This window comes from Phyllobates terribilis, unplaced genomic scaffold (assembly GCF_046119375.1).
Source record: "Phyllobates terribilis strain yellow unplaced genomic scaffold, ASM4611937v1 Scaffold_12__6_contigs__length_324123572, whole genome shotgun sequence".
Classification (NCBI taxonomy): domain Eukaryota; kingdom Metazoa; phylum Chordata; class Amphibia; order Anura; family Dendrobatidae; genus Phyllobates; species Phyllobates terribilis.
This window is the reverse complement of record NW_027362772.1, coordinates 133,284,704-133,309,895: the sequence shown is the minus strand read 5'-3', so window position 1 is coordinate 133,309,895 and position 25,192 is coordinate 133,284,704. Positions and strand designations below refer to the sequence as shown.

Here is a 25,192-nt window from a genome sequence, read left to right as displayed (position 1 = left end):
TCCAGCTTTCAGTCTCCATTTGGAGACCATGTTGGCAATACTATGAGAAGGCTTTCACTAGGAAACATCACACCAGTCCTTCTCCTGGGCTTATACTGTGGGTTAGCATAATGTATGGTATCCATACCCCTCTAGTCTTCACTCCATATGCGCAAACTTATTATCATTACATTTATTTGGTGGTGGAACAGTCATTTCTACAAAGTGTCCCTGGAGCTGTTTTTCAAGACAGCAACACCAGGCCACATGTTGCTTGTGCTCCTGTGAGCAGCCTGCAAGGCCTAAACATGCTACCATGGCCTGCAGCTTCTCCAGACTTGCTCCCATCGAGCACATATGGAACATTATTGGTCGGCAATTGCAAATAAAGCTGCCAGCACCGGATCTTGATGATTTGCCAAGTGCATTCAGTATGGCAAAACATTCCTCAGACAACCATTAATAACATCATTGATAGTTGTCAACGTTCGGAGATTTCTGTGCATTACGCTAAGGCTGAGTTCACACGATGCGTATTTCATGCGTTTCCGCGACGTTTTTGCAGTTGCGTAAACGCCGCGGAAACGCATGAAAAACGCATGGTAGAAGGGAAGCAATGTTCCCCAATGGAAATCCGCATGTGCTGTGCCCATGAAGCGGATTTTTCCGCAGCGTGAACGCTGCGGTCAAAAATCCGCAGCATGTCAATTAATTTTGCGGAAACGCGGCGATTTCGCCGCCATTGACTTGCATTAGAATGCGCCAATTCCGCAAGACAGCATCTGTACTTGCGCTATTGGCGCGTTCTAATGTGCGGATGGTACCCGAGTGTGGAGGAGAGGAGAGTCTCATCCACACCCAGGTACCATTAAAAAAGCTGTAAAAAAAGAATAAATAAAAAATAAATGTATTCTTACCTTCTGTCGGCCCGCGCAGCGCTCCCGCTTGGTTCCCGGCACTTGCAGTGAGTTGTAGGACCTGCGCTGACGTCAGAGTCATGTGACGGGTCACGTGACGCTGACGTCGGCAGGTCTTTCAATTCAAAGTTGCCGGCAGCCGGGAACTTTGTAAAGCAGGACAGCGCGGGCCATCGGAGGTAAGTATATACACTCTCTCGGGTCACACTATATAAATCCATGCTGTTTGCATGGATTTATATAGTGTGACCTAGTTGTCAAGCACTTTCCAGGTGATGCTAAAATCGCCTGGAAAGCGCTTGTCAATCTGCATGCGGAAACGCATGTGAATCTGCATGTGGATCCACATGTATTCTGCAGGAAAAACGCATGCACAATCTGCATGCGTTTTTTCTGCCAGGGAGATGCAGAAATGATGCAGAAATTTTCTGCTTCATTTCTGCATCGTGTGCACATACCCTAATACTAAATACAGAATGAATCAAGACGTGTTAAAAATCTATCCATCCTGTGATTTCCATAATTACCCAACTTTTCCTTCTAAATGTAAGGGCTCATTCTTACATTAGTTTTTCACGTATGAGTGCTATACTTTTTTTTCACTGATAGCACTCGTACCTATGACAGTCTATGGGGTTGTTCACATGTCAGACTTTTTCCTCAGACTGAGTGGTGCGTGCAAAATCAAAAAGACATGTCCAATATTGATCCAAGTGTTGGATTATAATTGGCATGGCAAGTCTATGGGTCAGTGAAAAAGTCAGACTGCATTCGGATGCCATCTTCAAAAAATCAGATATATGAATGAGACCTTAGAATTTTAATTTTAATGAGTGTTTTACGACATTAGAACCTTGTATTTTTTTTTAAATGGACAACAGTTGCTTAAGGTTTAGTGATGCTCAAATGCAAAGTCGATGATTTTTTAACCACCAAGTCACCTCTCATACACATGCACATTTAACTAAGAACTACAGTAGTTATAACTATAGTTTTTAAAACATTGATTTAAAGAATCTCAATTTCTATACTATATGTCTATATGCACATTTTTTTACTGCATTTTAACATAATATTTACTCCAGTATTTTTCCTTTTTTCTAGATTCTAACTGTTCATATTTCAAGTTCTTTACTACTGGGGAGAATGCATACATATTTCAGCGCGTCACACACAAAGGTAAGCTCTTACATATAAGTTGGGCTATTATGTATTGTGCGAATGGATGGCTTTAAAATGTGGACAAAAACAGCATCAAACAATTTAACGTTTTTCTCAACAAATATAAAAATCTCTAAATTTTCAGTCCTATGTACATTATTGACATAATGAAACCCTGTTCTTCTAGGAACAATGTTGGACAATAAGTTCAGGCTTTCCTGATGCTTTTTTCTGAAGTGCTGTCCTGACTGTACATCACATTTAGGCTACATTCACATATCCGTGTCCATTTTTACATCTGTAAAAACTGTTTATTTCTTTTGTGTCTTCCATATTGCCTGTGTTTTGCATCCGTATTCCTTTTTTTCTCATCCATTGTTAACAAACTGATGGAGATAGACTGTTTAAACTTTATCCACCTTTTTCCATTGACTCTTTAACAATGTATCAGTGAAAATGCATGAAACACGGCTAGAACAATGAATTCAAAGTCTATCTTCCATTTTTCATCAGTTTTATACAGATCTTCATAGACTTTAATGGGCAAGTCTGATCCTAAAAATGGATGAGAATTAGAAATGCTCTGAGTCTCACGGCCCTGGAGACATGGATTTATTTTTATCGTATGTGCATATAGATCAATGAAACTCTATGGGTCTGTGTACTGTCCAAGGAAAAATATGACAGCCCTAGGACAGTTCACATGAATGTGTGCCCATAGCCTAAATTGAATACTAAGTTAATCTGTCAAGTGTTTTTTGTCACCTAAAATGCCACCATGACCATGTAGTGCTGTTCTAGTACTCTCCATCTCAGTTTTCTTTCCTGCCTTTCCTGCATCACTGGCTATTTTGGTAAAACAAAAGTTTAAAGATGGCTTGGGTTGCTTGCAAATTACTGGTCTGAAATCTAGGAGGACGACATGTTTGTGTCTCACCCGGTAAGATGGATCTTCTGGTTATTTGGACTCAATGAACAGTTGTGCAGTATATGTGACATGCACAGGAAGTATTGTGCTTCAGAAGCATCCAGAAACTAGAGGGGTTAACAAAGTGACAGGAGACAGGGAGTGTTTTAGCATAGCCCCGGGGGATTGAGGGGAACTTGTTATTGTAGTCTGAGAAAGAGATGAGAAAGGTAATGTGTTATCTGCATCTGAAAGAAGGCAACTGAACAGGATTCAAATCAGGAGAGAAACTAAACACAGGGCCGATAAACTCCCTGAACTAACAGTGCAGAGTATTATTGAGCAGGAAGATAAGGACTGGAAGGAATTGTGTCACAGGGATCATCTCTCTCATCAAATCCCACCCCCTTGCTCCATGCAGGACAAAGAATGCTGTGTACTATTGTGTCCTGGTGAAGGAAAAACCTGTGGTGGTGTATGCATAGAAGTGTGCTGCTAAGAGATTTAATCTATGCTGAATAATGCTACTGAAGAGACTGTAATACTTTGCCTTGTAAAGAAACTACTGTATTGTTACTGGAGCCGGTTGCTCAAGGAACTCAGACTGCACTGTAATAAAGATTGTTGCTGTAATATCCCTGAATTTCACTGGCCGTGCTTCAGATTAAATTCCACTGTTAAACTGTTGAAAAAGACTCTTGTCAGATGTGTCTGGTCAGATGTGTATGGTCAGCAATTGAATCTATTGTGTGCCTGAGAGAATCTGCAGCCTATGGTCGCCCTGAATAATGGTTCCCCCAGGATTCCAAAGAATTCATGAAACCCGTCTCGCTCTATCTGAACCTAGCTGCGTGCGTGTAACATATAGACATATAATATTAGGGCAGCAGGGTGGGCTAGTTGGAACAATGGAATTGGAGGACACTGGAAAGCAACTGGAGGAGATGAGTAGCTGTGCACTAGGAAGGCAGAGACTCCATGCAGGGACACCCAGGATCAGAGTAGTCAAGTTATGTAGCAGAGCTGGGTGTTACAGAAGGGTCAGTAGAGAGAAGATGAGCACAATTAGACAATATATCAGGATCAAGCAATGTACCAGTGCTGGATATGTCAGGTGACTCAATGCAAAATTGTTCAACAGAGTTTGAGCAATGAAGCAGAGGACAGCAATGTAGCAGAATTGGGTAGGTTAGTAGACAAACAGTTGCAAAGTAGTAGAGCCCAGTGTTGCAACAAAGCTGAGCTGATCAGGAGACACACACTGGAATGTAGCAGAGTCCAGTTTGTAGACTAGTGCTAATTTGGTTAGAAGGCATACAATGGGGATGTAACAGAGCACAGTGTGAAAAATAATGTAATAGACACAAACTACCTGAATACTCAGGTGGCATACAGTTGCCAAGGACCATGACATCAATGGAGTGCACCGAGTTTCTTTAGCATAAAAGAACTGAGAGAGCCAACTGTTGCTTGCTACATTCTTACAAGCCCAATATTGCTTGATTGACATTCCTGGGGACACGTTATACATCACCCAAAAACATTCTAAAGCCCTTGTTAATTTGATGTCTTCTTTCAGTGAATATGCAGCACAGTGTGCAGTGCAGTAATGCTTCCAGCACAACCACACCCAGCAGAACTGTGCATGTGCTGTAAGTGAATGTCTATAGCTCATGCCCCGCAAATGGATGTCAACAGTGCATTAGCATGAATGTAACTTCCTCTCTTAGAACACTTCCTGAGCAATTTATAAGCTAGTATTAGGGTACAGGCACGTAGTAGCACTTTGTGAACAGAGCCTTAGCGCAAGTACTCATTACTCGAGTTTTTATTTATTAATTTAGTACAGATTTTATTAATTAATTTATTTATCTATTTGAAGGAGATTTTGATTAATAGAGTGGGTTTATATTTTCTTGGTCAGCATATAAATTAATATAAACCATACCTATTATATCTCATTTTCATGCATTTGATGCAGTATGATAATTTTCATAAGGATCCCTTATTGATGCAAGTTTCATAGCCTCCTAGTGCTTTCCGGGGAATCTGTCAGATGCTATTGTTTGGTTTCACTGCTTTTGCTGTCCATTTGAGGAAAAAACACATTACACAACAAGCCAAATAGGTTAGCTCAGCTTTCCCCCTCCACAATCTCAGCAATCAGTGACAGCAAGGTCCAATGATAGCCTAGATCTTAAAAGAGCATGGGCAAAAATGATATGTTGTACTGTTTTAATATGCCATATCATACACATTGACGAATGAGCACCTTGAAAAAGAGCATTGATATAAAGTTGTTGTAGATGCCAGATTGTGTACAAGGCAGATATAGTTCAAAGCCATTTCAAATGGAATGGCTAATCAGAAACTTTCAAACAGCAACTCATATGGAGCTGTCAAGCAGCACTTTCCTAGCAGCTAACCTGTTTCTTGCTACTCAGGTGTTTAGTTTAAGACTGAACTACACTGAACAAAGGACAAAAATAAGGAGCAAGAATGATTATTTCACTACAGATTTACCCCTTTGCAATGCACAGGATAAAATTTGCTGCAAATCCCTATTGAAATCACTGAAAGTTAAAATGTATCCACTTGTGTAGGGATTTTGCTGAAAATTTGTTGCATATTTTGCTAGGATTCTCAGCAAAACACACTCTGGATTCCTATTTTTCTTTCTCTATTGAAATCATGTTCAGAAGTAGTAACAGCATGGAAGACACTGTACAGCTGTACAGAGCACTGTAGATGTGAATGATGTGAGATGAGCTAAACCACTAACCACAGCACAATCTGCCTGTTTGTTCCACTGCTTGTTTCCTCACCCTGCTCCTCGTTGAGTATTTATAACCCCATTTATAAGGCAAGAAATCTTACTTATTAAACCTGACTGGGCACAACTGTGAAGTGAAAACCATTTCCGGTGACTACCTCTTGAAGCTCATCAAGAGAATGCCAAGAGTGTGCAAAGCAGTCATCAAAGCAAAAGGTGGCTACTTTGAAGAACCTAGAAAATAAGACATATTTTCAGTTGTTTCACACTTTTTTGTTAAGTATATATTTCCACATGTGTTAATTCATAGTTTTGATGCCTTCAGTGTGAATGTACAATTTTCATAGTCATGAAAATACAGAAAAATCTTTAAATGAGGTGTGTCCAAACTTTTGGTCTGTACTGTATATAGTTTCCAAGTGGGTTTCTTGGTATTCTCAGACTTTGTGTCCGTTTAAAAAATAGTGCTTCAGTCCACACCTTCACTATTTTGTCCTAAGGAATATCATTTATACCGCAAGGTGAATAGAGTAAAAATAAAAATAAATAAAAGCAATTATTTTACTGCTGTTGATTTGTTCATTATGCCTTTCAAATATCACTATAAGGCTCAGATTACATTTATTGTGTGCTCCTCGCTGAGTGCTTACATTGGAGTTTCTTTCTGTATCCCTGAAATATTTAATGCAAAGTCCACAGTGGAACATTCACTGTATGAGGCAGATGGAGTCACTTTGGACTTCGCTTAGTCTATGATCTGGTATTATCTGTCTTTTTAGGTGTGGACAAAAGCTCAGTCAACCACAGTTTTGTGCATGTCTGAAAAGATGGATGCTGCTGCACAGAGGTCAGACAGAGTCCAGAGTAGCTCTGCCTGCCTCATTATAGTGAATGAATCCATTGGGAGTTTTGTCTGAATCATGTATTTTTGAGATTTAGATGGATCCCCTATCTCAGCCTAGAGCACAGGGTAAATGTGAACCGAGTCCTATGGGATCCAAAATGTTATGTACCACCAATAAATGCTTTAAATCGCCCAGCAAAAAGCAAGCCCCCTAACTCAAGTCTGTCATCTGTTATTGGAAATATGGGAGGTTTCTATGTTATTGATATCTTAAAATCTCTGGAAAAGCAACATGGTTCCACAAAAAATTGAAATCCAGCAAAATAATGTATGTGCTACAAGATCAAAATTCCCCCATCTCTGTCGAGCCTCACAATGTGCCTAAACCACACTTATCATCCACATATTTGGCATTACTGTAGTGAGGAGAGACAACATTTTATGAGGTGCTTTTCTCCAAAAGCACTAGTTGGGCACAGTGTATTGAACAGTACAATGTATTGGGCACTACAATGGAATTTCTGCAATTTTCACTCTGTAATCTTCACTGAGTACTTCACCCATGGAGTCGAAATCATCACTATAGCCATAGATGAATTCCCAGAGGAGTCTAATTTTCAAAATGGAGTCACTTGAAAGGAGTTTTGCTCTTCTGGTACCTAGAGGCTCTGCAAATGAAGTTCACAAAAAGTCAAATAGCCAAATAGCACTTCTTTCCTTCCGGGCCCTGCCATGTGGCCATACAGTACATAGCAGTACCCGATTCATATCAGGTAATGCTGTGTTCAGGAGTAAACGTGTAGCAAACTATTAGGCCAATTTTACGGACTATAAGACTCACCGGACCATAAGACGCACCTAGGTTTTAGAGGAGGAAAATAAAAAAATAAAAATTTAAGCAAAAAATTTGGTCATGATGCACTTTTAAGGGGGAGGGGGTCTTCTGCTGACACTGGTATAGGGGTAATGTCCCCCAATTCTGACAATACCCCCATCCTGGTATATATGCCGCCCTCCTTCCTTTTATACGTGGTCTCCATCCCCATCCTGGTATGCCTGGCATCCCTCCATCCTGGTATGCATGGCACCCCTCATCCTTATCCTGGTATGCATGGCACCCCTCATACCTATCCTGATATGCATGTCTCCCCTCATCCCTGTCCTGGTATGCATGGCACCCCTCATTCCTGTCCGGGTATGCATGGCACCCCTAATCCCTGTCCTGGTATGCATGGCACCCCTAATCCCTGTCCTGGTATGCATGGCACCCCTCATCCCTGTCCTGATATGCATGGCACCCCTAATCCCTGTCCTGGTATGCATGGCACCCCTAATCTCTGTCCTGGTATGCATGGCACCCCTAATCCCTGTCCTGGTATGCATGGCACCCCTAAACCCTGTCCTGGTATGCATGGCACCCCTCATCCCTGTCTTGGTATGCATGGCACCCCTAATCCCTATCCTGGTATGCATGGCACCCATCATCCCTATCCTGGTATGCATGGCACCCCTCATCCCATTCTTGGCATGCATGGCACCCCTAATCCCTGTCCTAGTATGCATGGTCCCCCTAATCCCCATCATGCTGCACATTAAAAAAAAATAAACACTCCTACTCACCTTTCTTCTCTCCTCCAGTGCTGTGTCCGGTCTGCCTGCACTGATCTCTCCATGTGAGCCGCTCATGACATCACTGCCATGTGTGGCTCACAAGGAGAGATCAGCTGCCGGAAGTCACTGCTCCCCCCGCCGGGACTGTGTGCGCGGGGAGCAGTGACTTCACTCTCCTTCATAGCCGGCACACAGTGGAGCCGTGCTGCGGCTGCTGCTGCTGCCGGCTAACTCCTGTGCCCGCTCATTAAAAAACTACAGGAAATGTCTGACCTCTGTAATTGCAAAAAATTGTTTTTGTAGCAAATATTTAAGTTCTGTTTTTCTATTGTGTCAAATATTTATTTCATGCTATAAAAGGAAAATTAATTATGTAAAAATCATACAATGTAATTTTCTGGATTTTTTTTATATTCTGTCTCTCACAGTTGAAGTGTACCTACAATAAAAATTGCAGACCTTTCCATTCTTTGTAGGTAGGGAAACTTGCAAAATCGTCAGTGTAACAAATACTTATTTTCCTCATTTTATAGGGTATCAATTAGTGATGAGCGAAAGTGCTCACCACTGCTCGGTACTCCCAAAAGCATCACTGTGCTCGACAAGCTCAGCTAGTATTTCCGGGTGCTCGAGTTCCCTCCTTGCATGTTTGGCGTTCTTTAGAGAGCCAATGAACATGCAGAGATTGTCTGCCATGCACTGTAATGCCGTAGCAATGTTGGTTGTGGGCATTACAGTGATTGGCTGGCCCCACAGCATCATCAGGTATATATAAGACCAGACGCCGCCATGCTTGTCACAGTCTACTCTGGAACCAGGCAGAGTAGGGAGAGCTGCTGCTGCAACAGGGAGAGATTTTCTTGTTTATAGTTAGTATAGGTATTCCACAACATATATCTATAGCCATCTGAACTAACAGTCCTTCTGAGGACTAATCCAGCTGCATATATTAAGTGGTGAAAGCAGGAGTTAGGCAGGCAGGCAGTGAATGTGGCAGACTGCAGTGCATGACACAGCACAAGAGGGTCCATTGAACGTCCTGTTAATAAAGGCATTATATATATATATATATATATGTATATATATATACACATATATTGAAGGAAATAATTATTTGATCCCTTGCTGTTTTTGTAAGTTTGCCCACTGACAAAGACATGAACAGTCTATAATTTTAAGGGTAGGTTAATTTTAACATTGAGAGATAGAATATCCCCCCCAAAAAAATCAAGAAAATCACATTGTATAAATTAGATAAATTTATTTTCATTTTGCAGGGAGAAATAAGTATTTGATCCCCTACAAACAATTATGAGTTCTGGCTCCTACAGACCAGTTAGATGCTCCTAATTAACTCGTTATCTGCATTAAAGACAGCTGTTTTACATAGTCACTTGTATAAAAGACTCCTGTCCACAGACTCAATTAATCAGTCAGACTCTAAACTCTACAACATGGGCAAGACCAAAGAGCTTTCTAAGGATGTCAAGGACAGGATCATAGACCTGACCATAACTGGAATGGGCTAAAAAACCATAAGTAAGACATTGGGTGAGAAGGAGACAACTGTTGGTGCAATAGTAAGAAAATGGAAGAAATACAAAATGACTGTCAATCGACATCGATATGGGGCACCATGCAAAATCTCACCTCGTGGGGTATTCTTGATGAAGAGAAAGGTGAGAGATCAGCCTAAAACTACACATTGGGAACTTGTTAATGATCTCAAGGCAGCTGGGAACACAGTCACCAAGAAAACCATTTGCAACACATTACGCCTTAAAGGTTTAAAATCCTGCAGTGCCTGCAAGGTCCCCCTGCTCAAGAAGGCACATGTTCAGGCCCATCTGAAGTTTGCCAGTGAACACATGGATGATTCTGTGAGTTATTGGGAGAAGGTGCTGTGGTCAGATGAGACAAAAATTGAGCTCTACTCGCCATGTTTGGAGGAAGAGAAATGCTTCCTATGACCCAAAGAACACTGTCCCCACTGTCAAGCATGGAGGGGGAAACATTATGTTTTGGGGGTGTTTCTCTGCTAAGGGCACAGGACTAGTTCACCGCATCAATGGGAGAATGGATGGAGCCATGTACCATAAAATCCTGAGTGACAACCTCCTTCCCTCTGCCAGGACATTAAAAATGGGTCATGGCTGGGTCTTCCAGCAAGACAATGACCCAAAAAATACAGCCAAGGCAACAAAGGAGTGGCTCAAAAAGAAGCACATTAAGGTCATGGAGTAGCCTAGCCAGTCTCCAGACCTTAATCCCATAGAAAACTTATGGAGGGAGTTGAAGCTCCGAGTTGCCAAGCGACAGCCTCAAAATTTGAAGGATTTAGAAATGATCTGCAAAGAGGAGTGGACCAAAATTCCTCCTGAAATGTGCGCAACCCTCATCATCAACTACAAAAACATCTGACTGCTGTGCTTGCCAACTAGGGTTTTGCCACCAAGTATTAAGTGTTGTTTGCCAGAGGAATCAAATACTTATTTCTCACTGCAAAATGCAAATAAATGTATCTAATTTATACAATGTGATTTTCTTGATTTTCTGGGGGGATATTCTGTCTCTCAATGGTAAAATTAACCTACCCTTAAAATTATAGACTGTTCATGTCTTTGTCAGTGGGCAAACTTACAAAAACAGCAAGGAATCAAATAATTATTTCCTTCACTGTATATCCATCTGAACTAACAGTCCTTCTGAGGACTAATCCAGCTGCATATAATCAGTGTTAGGCAGGCAGGCAGTGTATTTGACATACTGCAGTGTATGATACAGCACAAGGGGGTCTATTGAATGTCCTGTCTGCTGATGCTGTAATAATTACAGATATTTTTAGGCATAGCCCCAGATATCATGGGTCAGGGAAACATTTTTTTTTATCTTAATCCTGGTTATTTGTTTTAAAAGCAATACACAGTACACAATTTTTCTGCTCCATTTGCTTGTTCTCACTGCAGAATAAAGCCCGATCTGTTCCATATTTCAGCGATAAAAATCCAGAAATTTAAACTGAACGTGGAAAATATTGGCCTCTTTTTTCATTCTGTTGTAGTATGTCAGTCAAGCTATTCACATTAGGTGTCTGTGAAGGATAGTATTAGCAATTTACAGGCCTGCTATTTAAAACTGTGGTTCTCTATCAGACGTATCACATATAAATGCTTTACAAAATAAGCCATTTCTCGTGAACGTGGAAAATATTGTTTTCCATTAAATATGGGAAAGGTGCTTAGCAAGGGACGAGGAAGTGAACGTGATGGTGATGGTGCATGCAGAGGCCAAGGCCTAGGACGTGGCTGTGGGCAAGCTGAAATTATGCCTTAACAAAACCCACATGAGGTCGTGTGACTTTCTTGTTCCAATTTCTAGGGGGCCGCAGAACACCACTATTAAACGCAGAGCAGTGGTTGGATAGCAGATAATGCTTCCAGTCACTTAGCCACTACCACCACCCTGTCTTCCACACGGTCAAGTCTCAGTAGCCGTGAGTCTGGACCACATATTCCTCACCCTGATCCTCCTTCCTCCCACCATGCCGAGGGCCCGGAGACAACTGATCCTACATTTGGTCACTCAGAAGATCTGTTCACGTCTCCATTTGTAGATTCAGCCTCCCGTCCGGCCAGCTTCAAGCGAGTCAAGAGGAGAACGCGTGTAGCGATGCCCAGATATTGGAGCAGCCACAGTCACATGAAGGCGATGGTGGGAAAGTGCAATTACTGTCGCAAGAGGTGGATGATGATGAGACACAATTGTAAGAAAGTCAGGAGAAGGACCAGGTTGCGGAAGTGGAAGACAAGGTGGTGGATGATATAGTAACTGACCCAACCTGGCAGGGGGACATACAGAGCGAGGACAGCAGCACACAGGGGGAGGGAGGCGTAGCACCACAACAGGCAGGAAGAAGAAGTGTGGTGGCCACAGACACAAGGAGGGAAAGCGTTCCTCGCAACGCCAACACAACTGAAGTTACCAGTACAACTGTTAGGTCTTCCCGAGTCTGGTTATTTTTTAAAGACTCAAGCAGATAACCCCAAAAAGGCAATTTACACCAACTGTCAGGCCTGAATCAGCAGGGGTAGCAAAACTAGCAGCCTGACCACCACCAGCATGATCAGGCACATGGCAGCAAATCACCTGACTAAGAAAAAACCTGGGAGTCTGAACTGAAACATAAATTGTTGTGCATGCAAAATGTAAATGCATGTTCACATAAGGCCAATAGACAGAGAAAAACCAAAGACTAGCAAAATATCCAAATACCTGGAAGTAAATGGATAAATTGCACAGTGCATAAAAATAATGATAAATAATAAATAATAAAGGGTATTTAGTTAACATAAACTTTGATCAAAATAATGTAAAAGCCATCCCGCACATCAAGGCAACCCTTATGGGACAGTCCTAACTCTAATATTAAAACCTTACCATTTGTCAAGTGACATACATATGGATAAGGGCAGAGAGACTGAACCCCTAGTAGGAGCATGGACCTGAGAGGCAGAATGAACCTTTCAGCTCAGACAAAGGGCCGCCACACCCATATATGAACTGAAGCATACTAAACTACAAACAAAAAACCTGGGAGTCTGAACTTAAACGTAAATTGATGTGCATGCAAAATGTAAATGCATGTTCACATAAGGCCACTAGAAAGAGTGTTAAGGGGACGGTTGCAAACAACTTTATTTATAATGGAAAGCAACCGAACCCGGGGTCTGCGATGCAGCCTGGTGGACTGCAGCCAAACACCTTCCGGGTAAGAAGGTAAAACAACCAACTTAAATGACAATCCCTTCCGTGTTACAGCACACCGGGATGGGAATAGGGATTCACACTATCTCCATTAACAGCACGAGAGATGTGTGATAAATAATATATTAGTAGTCCTGTTGCAGCACAGGGACTACACGGTTGGCGCTAGGATGCGTGTGTGACTCACGCCGGCGAATACGTGCTCCCAGCCGGCATGTTACCGGACTGAGGAGGATCCCTCCACGTGGCTTACAGGTGGTACCAGGAATAGGGTGTCTGTAGACTGCTCGGGGTGTAAGGCGACCCCTTTGTCAGAGCCTGCCTATTTCATCTAAGCCTGCCTATTTCCACTAAACCTGCCTGCCATGAACTAAAGCACACGTGGAGCCCAAGAGACCAAGCGTCCACACAACACCATCACAGCTCAATGATCCGAGCGCGCCGCCATGTTTGTGGGAGGGCTTTTTAAAGATTGAGCCCTGCCCACCATCGCACCATTGGTGACGTAATCGCGACCAACCAGGCAGTGCAAGGTCACCGGAACAGCTGACTCCCAAACCACAAATCACAGTCCGCCATGTCACGGGCATGCTCTGTACAGAGAATCCTGGACTTAGGCTTTAAAAGCCATGTCTCCCTCCGCAACCTATCCTTCATGTTGCTAGGAACGAAGACCCAATAGACAACCTTTACATCCCGTGCACCAGCTAGGCATCGGGACTGATGACAATGTTGAGCAGTATCAACCCTGGCTGGGCCAGAATGGGAGACCACAGAGTCCACTGAAGGTTCTGAACCCATTTCAAATCCAGCAAATGCCTGACGCCTAACATTATCCAACCTTCTAACATCCCCCTCCACTTGACGCTCATTTTCCTCAACAAGCAGGGGAGCATGAATGTGGTCCACCGATTCCCAGGAATGATCCTCAGATCCATGGCCCCTCCAATGTACTGGGTAACCTTTTTTTTCACAAACCATCTTAGACCCCCTAATAGCCTGCACCTTGAGTTTATCACCCCTGGTGTCTGTAGCAGGTTGGGGTTCAGCGAGTTTTGTCAGGCGAACGGGTTTAAGGAGCGACACATGAAAAGTGTCGTGACTCCTCAGGTGTCGTGGTAACTGTAGAATATACAAAAACTATCGCACCTTCTGATTGTTTTTTTGGTGCACGGGTAAGGTACCAAACCAGAATCAAGTCTATCAAAAAACCCGGCACTCAAAGAGATAAGTGAATTTATGGAGTTTTTAATAAGGTGAGTACAATATTATAAACAGACGTTTTGGTCCCTCAGGACCTTCATCAATGCACTACATATCCTACTGACAAGCGGTGGACTCCGCGTCTCTAGAGGATTTTCCACAGGACAGGAGACTACAGTCTCCATTACAAGATTTTCCATATCTTTTGGATATTACAGCTTCTTGATTCCAGCTTCTATTTCAGTCACCGTAGTGGAATTTGTCCACCTACATGACCTCCACTCTGTACATTGATGAAGGTCCTGAGGGACCGAAACGTCTGTTTATAATATTGTACTCACCTTATTAAAAACTCCATAAATTCACTTATCTCTTTGAGTGCCGGGTTTTTTGATAGACTTGGTCGTGGTAACTGTAACCGGTACATTACAGGGTTTACTTGGGCCAAAATTTGGAAAGGACCAATAAAGCGGGGGGGGGGGCAAACTTAGCAGACTCCCCACGTACTTTAGTATTGGGAGCCGTGAGCCACACTCTGTCGCCCGGATAGAATACGGGAGCAGGACGACGAAGAGTGTCAGCTGACTCTCTCATTCGCTTCTGGGAGACCAATATAGCATCCTGGGTATGGTCCCAAACCTCCCGTGCCTTCAGAGCCCAATCTCTGACCCCAGGTTCCACTGAGGAAACTGGCATAGGAACCGGGACTCGCGGATGTTGGCCATTATTTAGAAGAAACAGAGTCTGACCTGTGGAATCCGCCACTGGTAACGGGTGGAGAAGACCAGCTGGACTTTGACGGGATGATTTACCTCTCACACAGGAGACACAAGCAAGAACATATTCCTTAATGTCCTGGCGCCACCGGGGCCACCAATAGGACCATTGAAGGAACTTTATGGTACGTTTGACCCCAAAATGAGCTCCGATCTTAGGGGCATGTGCCCAGGAGATCACCTCATTTTGTAGATTAGGGTGAACGAACGTCCTCCCCGAGGGGACCTTGTTTAAGGACACTGGAGCCACCCTCCGCATACTTCCTGAAGGAATGGTGAGCCTGGGCTGGTCATCGTCCTCAGCGTATCCATGGACCGGGACACAAGGTCTACCCGAGGGTTCTTTTTGATATAATCAGACAAGACCTGGGTCTCGGGGACAGACAGGGGATCTGTGCCGGGGGCCACATCGGTAGCAGGCTCAGAAACTACCCTCCGGGTGACTGTAACCATACACTGAGACACACAATTCTCACTCCAGGAAGAAATTCTCCCCGTATTCCAGTCAATGTGTGGAGTGTGACAACGTAGCCAGGGAAGACCCAATAGCACCTCACCTAATCCACCGGGAATAATAAGAATGGAGTTAACCTCCCGGTGACCCTGAGGAAATGACATGGTGAGGGGAATCGACTGGTGGGTGATTTTCCTGTCCAGGAGTGAACCGTTGACTACCCTAATGTTCATTGGTCTTGGCAGTAACTCTATAGGAATGGCGTGCCTCTGGGCAAACGTAGATGACAAAATATTTCCATCGGCGCCAGAATCCACCCACGCCTTGGCAGTAACCAGAGTTGTTCCAAAGAACAATGTCACCTTATACAATAATTTGGGGGAAGAAGCCCCAGAATCTAGCACACCTCCTCCAACGTTGGTTAGACACACTCGTTTTCCCGACTGCTTGGAACCCTTATTAACAGGGTACTCCAAGAGATGTGCAGGTCGGGAACAAGAGGGGTTAGACTCAGTCCGGGATATATCCATAGCCTCAGGCTCCGGGTCGGGAGTCGCGGGTTTGGAAATGGGTCTAGAGAAGGATGGTGCCAACCGACACTGAGGTCTGGGGACCTCCAGCTCTAACTTGTGTTCTGCATGACGCAAATCTATTCAGTTAGCGATAGAAATTAACTCCTCCAGGGAGGTTGGAATATCTCTGGTAGATAGAGCATTTTTAATATGCCCAGCCAGACCCTTCCAGAACACCGGGATTAAAGACCGCTCAGAGCAATCCAATTCAGCCGCTAAGGTTCTGAACTGGATGGCATAGGGGCTGGCGGTGACCGAACCCTGGACCAACGAAGGAAGCTTAAGGGCCGTATCATGCGTGACCTGAGGACCTAGGGAAACACTCTTTAGGGCATTAAGAAGAGACCCGAATTAGCCACTACCGGGTCATTGCGCTCCCACAGAGGTGTAGCCCACACCAAGGCCCTGTGAGAAAGTAATGAAATAACAAAACCCACTTTGGCCCTTTCGGAGGGGAACCGTGCCTCCATCATCTCCAACTGAATGGAGCACAAATTAATAAAACCTCTGCAGGATTTGCTGTCACCAGAAAATTTTTCCGGGAGAGCAAAACGGGGTAATGGGGCAATTGCAGCTGCAGCAGCATTTACCACAGCCGAGTTAACCAGATTGGCTGCTTGAGAAGCCGCCTGGGTAGCTACTGCAGTGACATCAGCTACCTGGTCAGCTTGTTCCAGAGTCCTAAGTCTGGCCTCAAGTTGCTGTATATAGCGCTGCAGTTGCTGGTTGTCAGCCATGTTCGGCAAGACCCTGGCACTCTGTTACTGTTAAGGGGACAGTTGCAAACAACTTTATTTATAATGGAAAGCAACCGAACACGAGGTCCGCGATGCAGCCTGGTGGACTGCTGCCGAAAACCTTCTAGGTAAGAAGGTAAAACAACCAACTTAAATGACAATCCCTTCCGTGTTACAGCACACCGGGATGGGAATAGGGATTCGCACTATCTACGTTAACAGCACGAGAGATGTGCGATAAATAATATATCTGTAGTCCTGTTACAGCACAGGGACTACACGATTGGCGCTAGGATGCGTGTGTGACTCACGCCGGTGAATACGTCTTCCCAGCCGGCTTGCTACCGGACTGAGGAGGATCCCTCCACGTGGCTTACAGGTGGTACCTGAAATAGGGTGTCTGCAGACTGCTCGGGGTGTAAGGCGACCCCTTTGTCAGAGCCAGGCTGTCAGATGAAGCTACCTGCCTATTTCATCTAAGCCTGCCACAAACTAAAGCACACGTGGAGCCCAAAAGACCAATTGTCCACACAACACCATCACAGCTCAATGATCAGAGCGCACCACCATGTTTGTGGGTGGGCTTTTTAAAGATTAAGCCCTGCCCACCATCGCACCATTGGTGATGTCACCCGTGACCAATTAGGCGGTGCCAGGTCACCGGAACAGCTGACTCCCAAACCACCAATCACGGTCCGCCATGTCACGGGCATGCTCAGTACAGAGAATCCTGGACTTAGGCTTTAACAGCCCTGTCGCCCTCCTCAACCTATAATCCATGTTGCTAGCAACGAAGAACCAAGAGGTGTCCTGTATATCTTGTGCACCAGCTAGCTGTTGGGACTGATGATGATGCTGAGCAGCATCAGCCCTGGCTAGACAGGAATGGGGGATCACAGAGTCCACTGAAGGTTCTGAACCCATTTCAAATCCAGCAAAAGCCCAACACCTAACACAGAGAAAAAACAAAGACAAGCCAAATAACTGGAAGTAAATGGATGAATCACAAAGTGCATAAAAATAATGATAAATAATAAAGGGTATTTAGTTAACAAAAATTTTGATCAAAATAATGTAAAAGCCATCCCGCCAAGTCACAGAAAACCTTATGCGACAGTCCTAACTCTAATATTAAAACCTTACCATTTGACCAGTGACATACATATGGATAAGGGCAGAGAGACTGAACCCCTAGTAGAAGCATGGACCTGAGAGGCAGAATGAACCTTTCAGCTCAGACAAAGGGCGGCCACACCCTAATATGCACTGAAGCACACTAAACTACAAAGAAAAAACCTGGTAGTCTGAACTGAAACGTAAATTGATGTGCATGCAAAATGTAAATGCATGTTCACATAAGGCCACTAGACAGAGAAAAACCAAAGACAAGCAAAATACCCAAATACCTGGAATCACCCGACTAAATAGGCTGTGAAAGAGCAGGCAGATATTTGTCTGACACCACTGACCCTACAGCCAGGCATGGTCGTGTGTGACAATGTCCAGAACCTGGTGCGGCTCTGAGGCGAGGCGAGCTCACACACGTACCATACCTTGCCCATGTGCTAAACCTCGTGGTTCAGCCGTTTCTAAAAACCTACCCGAATCTGTCAGATCTGCTTGTCAAAGTACACTGCCTGTCTGCCCATTTTAGAAAGTCAGCTACAACTTCCACCGCCCTTTCCGTGCTTCAGCAGCATTTGCTGCTTCCAGCTCACTGATTGATTTGTGATGTCCCCATGTATTGGAACTCTACATTGCAGAAGTTGGGAAGGATTTGTGAGCAGAAGAGGGCATTGGTTGACTATCAGCATCAACAAGGCCATTGGTATTCGGGTCAGACTCCATACATAAAACTTCAGGAGTGGACATGGATCTCAGACATTTGAACCATCCTCCAAAATTTTGAGGACTCCACTAAGATGGTGAGCGGTAATGACGCCACAATAATTAGCATCAACATCCCACTTCTCTGTCTTCTGAAACGTTCTCTGCTCACAATGAAAGAGGATGCATTGCAGGCGGAGTACCATGAGATGGAGCAAGGAACCATACAGGGTGATTCCACATAGCCCAGCCTCATCTCATCCCAATGTGGATTGGGTGACAATGAGGACAAGGAAGAGGAGGAGGAAGATCAGGAGCTAGTTTCCTGTGCTATAGACGGTACTACCTGCACAACTGTCAAACCATCTGTTCAGCGTGGATGGCCTAAGGATAGAGAGGAGGAGGAGAGCATGGTCACTCTTCCTCTTGGTAAGGACATGGAAATCTTGCCTGTTAGCAGTCTGGCATGCATGGCTGAATTTATGCTATGCTGCCTTTCCCGTGACCCTTGCATTGTCCAAATTTTGGGTGACAGTCATTATTGGTTGGTGACACTTCTAGATCCATACTACAAAGAGAACTTTCTGTCTCTTATTCCCTTGCAGGACAGGCCTAATAAAATGGGGCTGTGTGAGAAGGCTCTTTTTGCGGAATTATTTAAAAAATTCCCATCTAAAAATGCTGGCAGCAGAGGTCACAGTTCATTGGACAACCAAGGAGTATAGGTGAGAGAAACACACATGCAATCCGGCAGAGACAGGGGGACACTGTAAAAGTTCTGGGACCGTTTTCTCAGACCCTCCGATCGCACAGGATCCAAAGGAAGGAAAAGTTTTGGAAGATGGTGAGGGAGTACCTTGTCGACCGTACCAATGTCCTCCGTGATTCCTCTGTGCCTTATAATTATTTGGCATCCAGGCTGGACATGTGGCATGAACTGGCTCTCTACGCCTTGGATTTCCTGGCCTGCCCTGCCACTAGCGTTTTGTCACAAAGAGTTTTTAGTGTCACAGGTGGAATTATAACCTATAGTCGCATCCGCCTGTCAACTGAAAATGCTGACAGGATGACTCTTATAAAAATGAACAAGGGATGGATTGGGCCAGACTTCTCAACAGCACTGAATGATAGCCGTGTAACATAAACTCAAATACACTGTCTTTTTTTGGAGGTCCAACTTTATTCCCATGCACTTCTGGCTTCACACCCAGACAAGGGTAAATGCTTCCTGATTTTATCTATTTTTTCTTGCCCTCCTCCTTCTCTGCATCCTCAACCTCCACCACCTTATCACCACCATATGTACCATATCAACACATCTACGTCTCTTGCAAGGGGCATTGGAGTTCCTGAAAATTTTTGGCAGCCGTTGCTTTACTGCATAGGCAAACAGTATGGGAGACACACTTCCTAATAATGGGAACATTGATTTCAGGAGGCCCTCCGACTTCTACCTTTTTTGCAAGGGGCATTGGAGTTCCTCCAAATTTTTGGCATTCGTTTCTTCACTGCATAGGCAAACAGTATGGGAGACCCACTTGCTAATAGTGGTAGCATTTTTTGCAGGAGGCCCTCTGACCTATACGTCTTTTGCAAGGGGCATTGGAGTTCCTCCAAATTTTTGCCATCCGTTTCTTCACTGCATAGGCAAACAGTATGGGAGACCCACTTCCTAATAATGGTTGCATTTTTTGCAGGAGGCCCTCTGACCTCTACGTCTCTTTCAAGGGGCATTGGAGTGCCTCCAAATTTTTGACAGCCATTGCAGTCACTGCATGGGCAAACAGTATGGGAGACTCCCATATCTAATGGGAATATGTTGTTACTGTGGCCCAGCTGTATGTGTCTTTAAATTAGTGGTGTTTTCCCAAATTTTGGCAGCCCTTGCAGTCACAGCATGGGCATTACCACTTTAAGGAGACCCGCTCCTTTACAATGGAAACATTTTTTTTACTGAGACCCTCCTCTATGTCTCTTCAAAGGGGTATTGGGTTTCATCCAAATTTTTGGCAGCCCTTCTGCATACGCAATAACAGTATAGGAGATCCACTCATTAATAATGGGAACAACAAAGCATAGCCGACTGCTGGCCCTTTAAGAATAGAAAGGGCTGCCTGATGGCCCTATAAAAATAGGCTTTGTGACTTTCAGAGTCCCTCCATCATTAATGAAACAGGATGTATTTGATGATGTGTCACACACCACATGGCCTGATAAGGTTATAAAATGTTAAAATGACATTTCCCGGTGAATGCATTTGTCACGGTTGAAAGCAATGCAAAAGTGCAAAAACGCATCAAAAACGCTACGTATGAACATAGCCCAAGGTGTGTAGGAGAATTTTTGTTTCTGGTTATTTATTTTGCCTTATATACAAGTCATTACCCTGGAAATGATGTTCCTTAACATATTTCCCAGGAAAATCCATTTTGGTTTTGTTTTTGTATGTTTTATTGTGAGTCCGTAAAAGTGGCGTAATACCTCTGACAACATTGTTGACAGCAGTGACCTGGGAGTCAGAAATGCTTCCATGAGTCTTCCCCATGCCGTTCCAATGTCATTTGGGCAATTTTTAGGCCCTCTGCAGACCACCAGGGTGATTTGCAGCATCTGAAACAATGGAAACTGGAAGCTTGTGCAAGCATTTCTTCTGCGGTGTTGCTATCAGTGTGTCCAGAGTGGGAGAAGAGGGTTGCATTGGCAATCCAACACAATGGGCAACACTTTGAACACATTTTATAAGTGGTCATAAACTTGTAAAAACTCATGAAAGAATACCACCAGTCTGGAAAAGTTTTCCCCCTCCCATATACTAATGTGACACAAGCAGGGATTTGGTATCACCAACCATTCCCATTTAATTTAAGTGTATCCATATGGCCCACCCTGTAGAATATGATTGAATCGATTACAGATTGCAAGGTCATATGCCAATAAAAAATTGTTTAGACAGTTATGTACTGTATATTACACTGCATTTCTACATATGAATCTTTTTGTTCATGACATTAGTGTTGATCTCAAAGGCAAAATTTCAATTTTTGAATTGGCCATATGTAAAAATATTAATATAAGTTAGATCACAATTTACTTTTTCTGTCCTCAGATCTAAACATTACTGCTGCTGTCCTATCTCTTTTGAGTATAACTTTTATGGTGATGGGATCAATATGCATCACTATGGTTCTCAGCAAAGGTGTGGAGTTCCTTCTGAAGCCTGCTTCATTCTTCTTTATCCTTTCTGGTAAGGAAAGAAAATATTTTATACCTGCATACTAAAATTCGTGAACACAGTTCTCTCTTGATCTGTCTGTCATACAACTACGACATCATTGAATTTTTAGCCATATAAGGTGGCCCAAGTTTTATGTACATACAGTTATGAAGTGTTCTGAAACTTTACTAGAAAAAAAAACGTTTTTTAGTAAGTTAGAAAAAGTTTTCTAAAGTATTTTTTATTTACAATTAAATGACAAGTCTTAGGAAATCTATAGGGGCCCAATTTATCATTATATTTCTGCCACTTTTTCGCCTCAACACTTCTCAATTAGTGGCTTTTTTATTCGCAACAAATTCATCAAACAAATTGCTCCTTCTTAAAGATGATTTTTGTGGTTTCGTAAGTTTTCTAATTTGTACGTCAGTGTGGCGTTTTTAGATGTTTTATTTAGACTGATTTATAAAATGAAAAAGTTGTAAAATTTAGTGCAGTTTTACTCCAGTATACCTCTGGAGTTTTATTATGAGCATCATTTTAATATTTGCATTTTATGACAATTTGCAAAATGTGATTTTGACCATTGCTATAATTGCAAAATGGGAGATTTTTTCCAGGTTCCAAAGGACGTCTAAAGATTTTGCTGAGTGGACACCTGCTAACCCCTCAACCGTTCAGTAGACCCCCTCTGCAAATCCCACAGATCAAATGCTTCCCCACCTGAGCCAGTTTTAGGGCTACAAGTTGCCAAGGCAGCAGAAAAAACTACAGTATATTTGACATTAAGAATCAAATATTTTTTCTGCCATTGCAACAACCTGACACTTCACCAAAAAGAGATGCACCAGATGAACAGGCAAGTTTAGTCATAGCTAGACTATGTCCTTTTTACAGGCAGATACCCTGAGCCCCAATCCTATGGAATTCTTGGTCAGCAGATTGAATCAGTGTCAAGAAATGGTGCACTGTATTCAGCATAGCCGATGGCTCTGCCAAACGCAAGCAAACCAGGTTATCTACAACAAGCAAGAAAATCCTTGCACTTGTCAAAATGAATCAGGCATGGATCAGTGCAAAATTGTATTCACCTTTGACTTATGCTAATGATTAAGTCAGCCATATCAATTGCCTGCCTTCTACACCAATTGAATGTCACTTTTTAAGGTCTGGGGTCTTTCCTGACGACAGTACATAATAAACGTAACATGCAAAAATAAAAAAATGACTTATACTCGCCTCACTGCTTACTTCTCCAGCCACTCCGCTCCTTACCATCGCCCATCTGGTCCTATCACCTATTCTTATCACTATGAACGTTGAATCCCCACAACTCATAAGGTAAGATTGTGTCTTCCCAACATGCACCATTATCTTGCACATTCATGCATGAAAACATTGCAGGGTTCAGTGCTCACATCAGTGATAAGAAGATGTGATGAGGACTGAATGGGTGAAGGTGAGGAGTGGAGTGTCCGGAGAGGTGAGAAATGGGATGAGTACAAGTAATTTTTTTTAACATTCTCATGGCCCTATACAGGTCAGCAAAATGGCAGCTAGCTCTCAAATCTATGTGGAAGTGAATTACAAGAAATACACATTTTTGTGAATGCGGATTTTTAAAAAATTTGAGGCAAACTCAATTAATATAGCCGCTCATCTCTAATATTTGCCATTACTTCCCTTGAAGGATCATGGATCCTACAATGTACAAATATAATATTTTCTAATTTGACTCAAAAACTACGATGCAGCAAGCTGTCTTGATGCCAGAACTCAACACCAAACTTGACATGTCTCGTGGCTTGTGCAGTGATAAGGGTCAAGTTATCGTTTTCTGCATGATGATATTTTACTACATCAAGGAATAGTTAAAAACTTGTGTGTAAAGATAAAAATGTCTCATCTTTATGTCCGGATTCAGCAACTTCTCAGTGTACTTAGCTATGTCTGGTACTATAGCTCAATCCTTTTCAGTGTCATATCCCCTTCATTCTAATGAATGATGGGAACTCTAAGTATAGACTACCATTTTTTTTGTTTTGTCCCAGAAAACTCTTTTAAAGTTCTTATTTTCGATGCTAAAAAATGTACTTTGTTATCAGAAACCTATTCAACTTATTACTTTTTTGAGGGGTGAAAAAACTTTTCCATAACGGAAAAAAATGAAGAAACAACATTTCTAAATATTATATGAAATTTTCTAAATGTTTTCCCTTAATTTATGTTTTGCAGGTATATTTGTCCTAGTCGCTATGGTAATATTTCATCAAGCTGTCGGTTGGCTAATGGCAAGCAATCAGAACGTGCAGCTAGAATATGAGTATTCATGGTCCGTGGCATGTGCGGCGGCAGCAGGAGGCATCTTAATATTTGGTGGAATATGTTGCATTTTCTTGGTATTGCCATCATTGCCCAAAAAACCTTGGGAGTACTGCATGAAAAAGGGAAATAGCTCATAAAACAAGAACCGGAGATTACAGTTGCTTAATCATCTAGCACATGAGCTAGAGAACATTCACTCACTACCGGGTTCCCAACAGTAATGTCCTTTGCAAAATGAGGACAGTTGTTTGTTTACGTCATTGTAAGTTTATGCACCTGATCCAGAGTAAGTCAGTATTCAGACTATAGGAGTTGTGTCAAATGCAAAGGATGAGGCTTCAACATAAGGACAGACTATTTCTATCCTATTACAAACTGGATGTTTCATTTTTTCCTTTTGTAAATAAGCTTTGTAGCATCCAGAACTCTGTCAATGTATTTTATTTGGGGAGGGTTATTGTATAGAAACTATTCATTTTTTTTGCTGTTATATTATATTGTGCTATTAAAAGTTATTTTTATTCTGGAGATTGTGTTTATCTATACTTGTATTTACTTTACAATATTCAAAAAGAGTACGCTTTTGGGAAATGTAAACCAAAGAAAAAATTATCAGGTACATGCCGAACAAAATTGTGCATTTCAGCAAGAAAAAGTTGTCTATTATGAAACAGATCATAATTGATGGCTCCTGGCCAATGGGAACCATCTGTACTTTTAGAGCCTCTGAGGTGAGAAGTTGTGTGCTCATTCAAACAACCACTGATCTATAAAAAGCTTTTACAAATACCCATTTTGTACATCTAGGTTTCAATGGCTATGTATTTTCCATGATATCAACATGAAAGAATGCTTTACTCTTGGCTGTCACAGTACCTTATACACTGGAATGACTGGTTGTTTGTGCTTTTAGATGTAGTCTGTGCTAATTTAGTCTATGCTTCCTTCCACTGGAGTTTTAGAACATTAGCTAGAGTTTAGTAAACAGTACTGTCAAAGACGCAGCTCCGGTGAGAAAGCTTTTTGCTTCCTATTTGGAAATGCTATGCCTAAAGACACAAGACCATGAATGGTATCCTTTTCTAAAGCTTCAAATAAAACCTAGAAAACTTTAAATGCATTTTAGCT

At 42.8% G+C, this 25,192-nt stretch overlaps 1 protein-coding gene across 2 annotated transcripts in view; it reads left to right on the top strand.

The window, feature by feature from the left end:
• The window catches only part of CACNG6 (calcium voltage-gated channel auxiliary subunit gamma 6), a 249,449-nt gene extending 224,860 nt beyond the window's left edge, over positions 1-24,589 (top strand). Inside the window, exons 2-4 of one of the 2 annotated variants that reach the window (XM_073656289.1) lie at positions 2,001-2,075; positions 21,632-21,769; positions 23,975-24,589. In XM_073656289.1, the coding sequence (XP_073512390.1) occupies positions 2,001-2,075; positions 21,632-21,769; positions 23,975-24,201 (440 nt within the window). In that variant the 3' untranslated portion in view covers positions 24,202-24,589. The remainder of the gene's footprint in view (positions 1-2,000; positions 2,076-21,631; positions 21,770-23,974) is intronic. The other variant, XM_073656290.1, reaches the window with a different exon arrangement.
• The last annotated feature ends 603 nt before the right edge of the window (positions 24,590-25,192 follow it).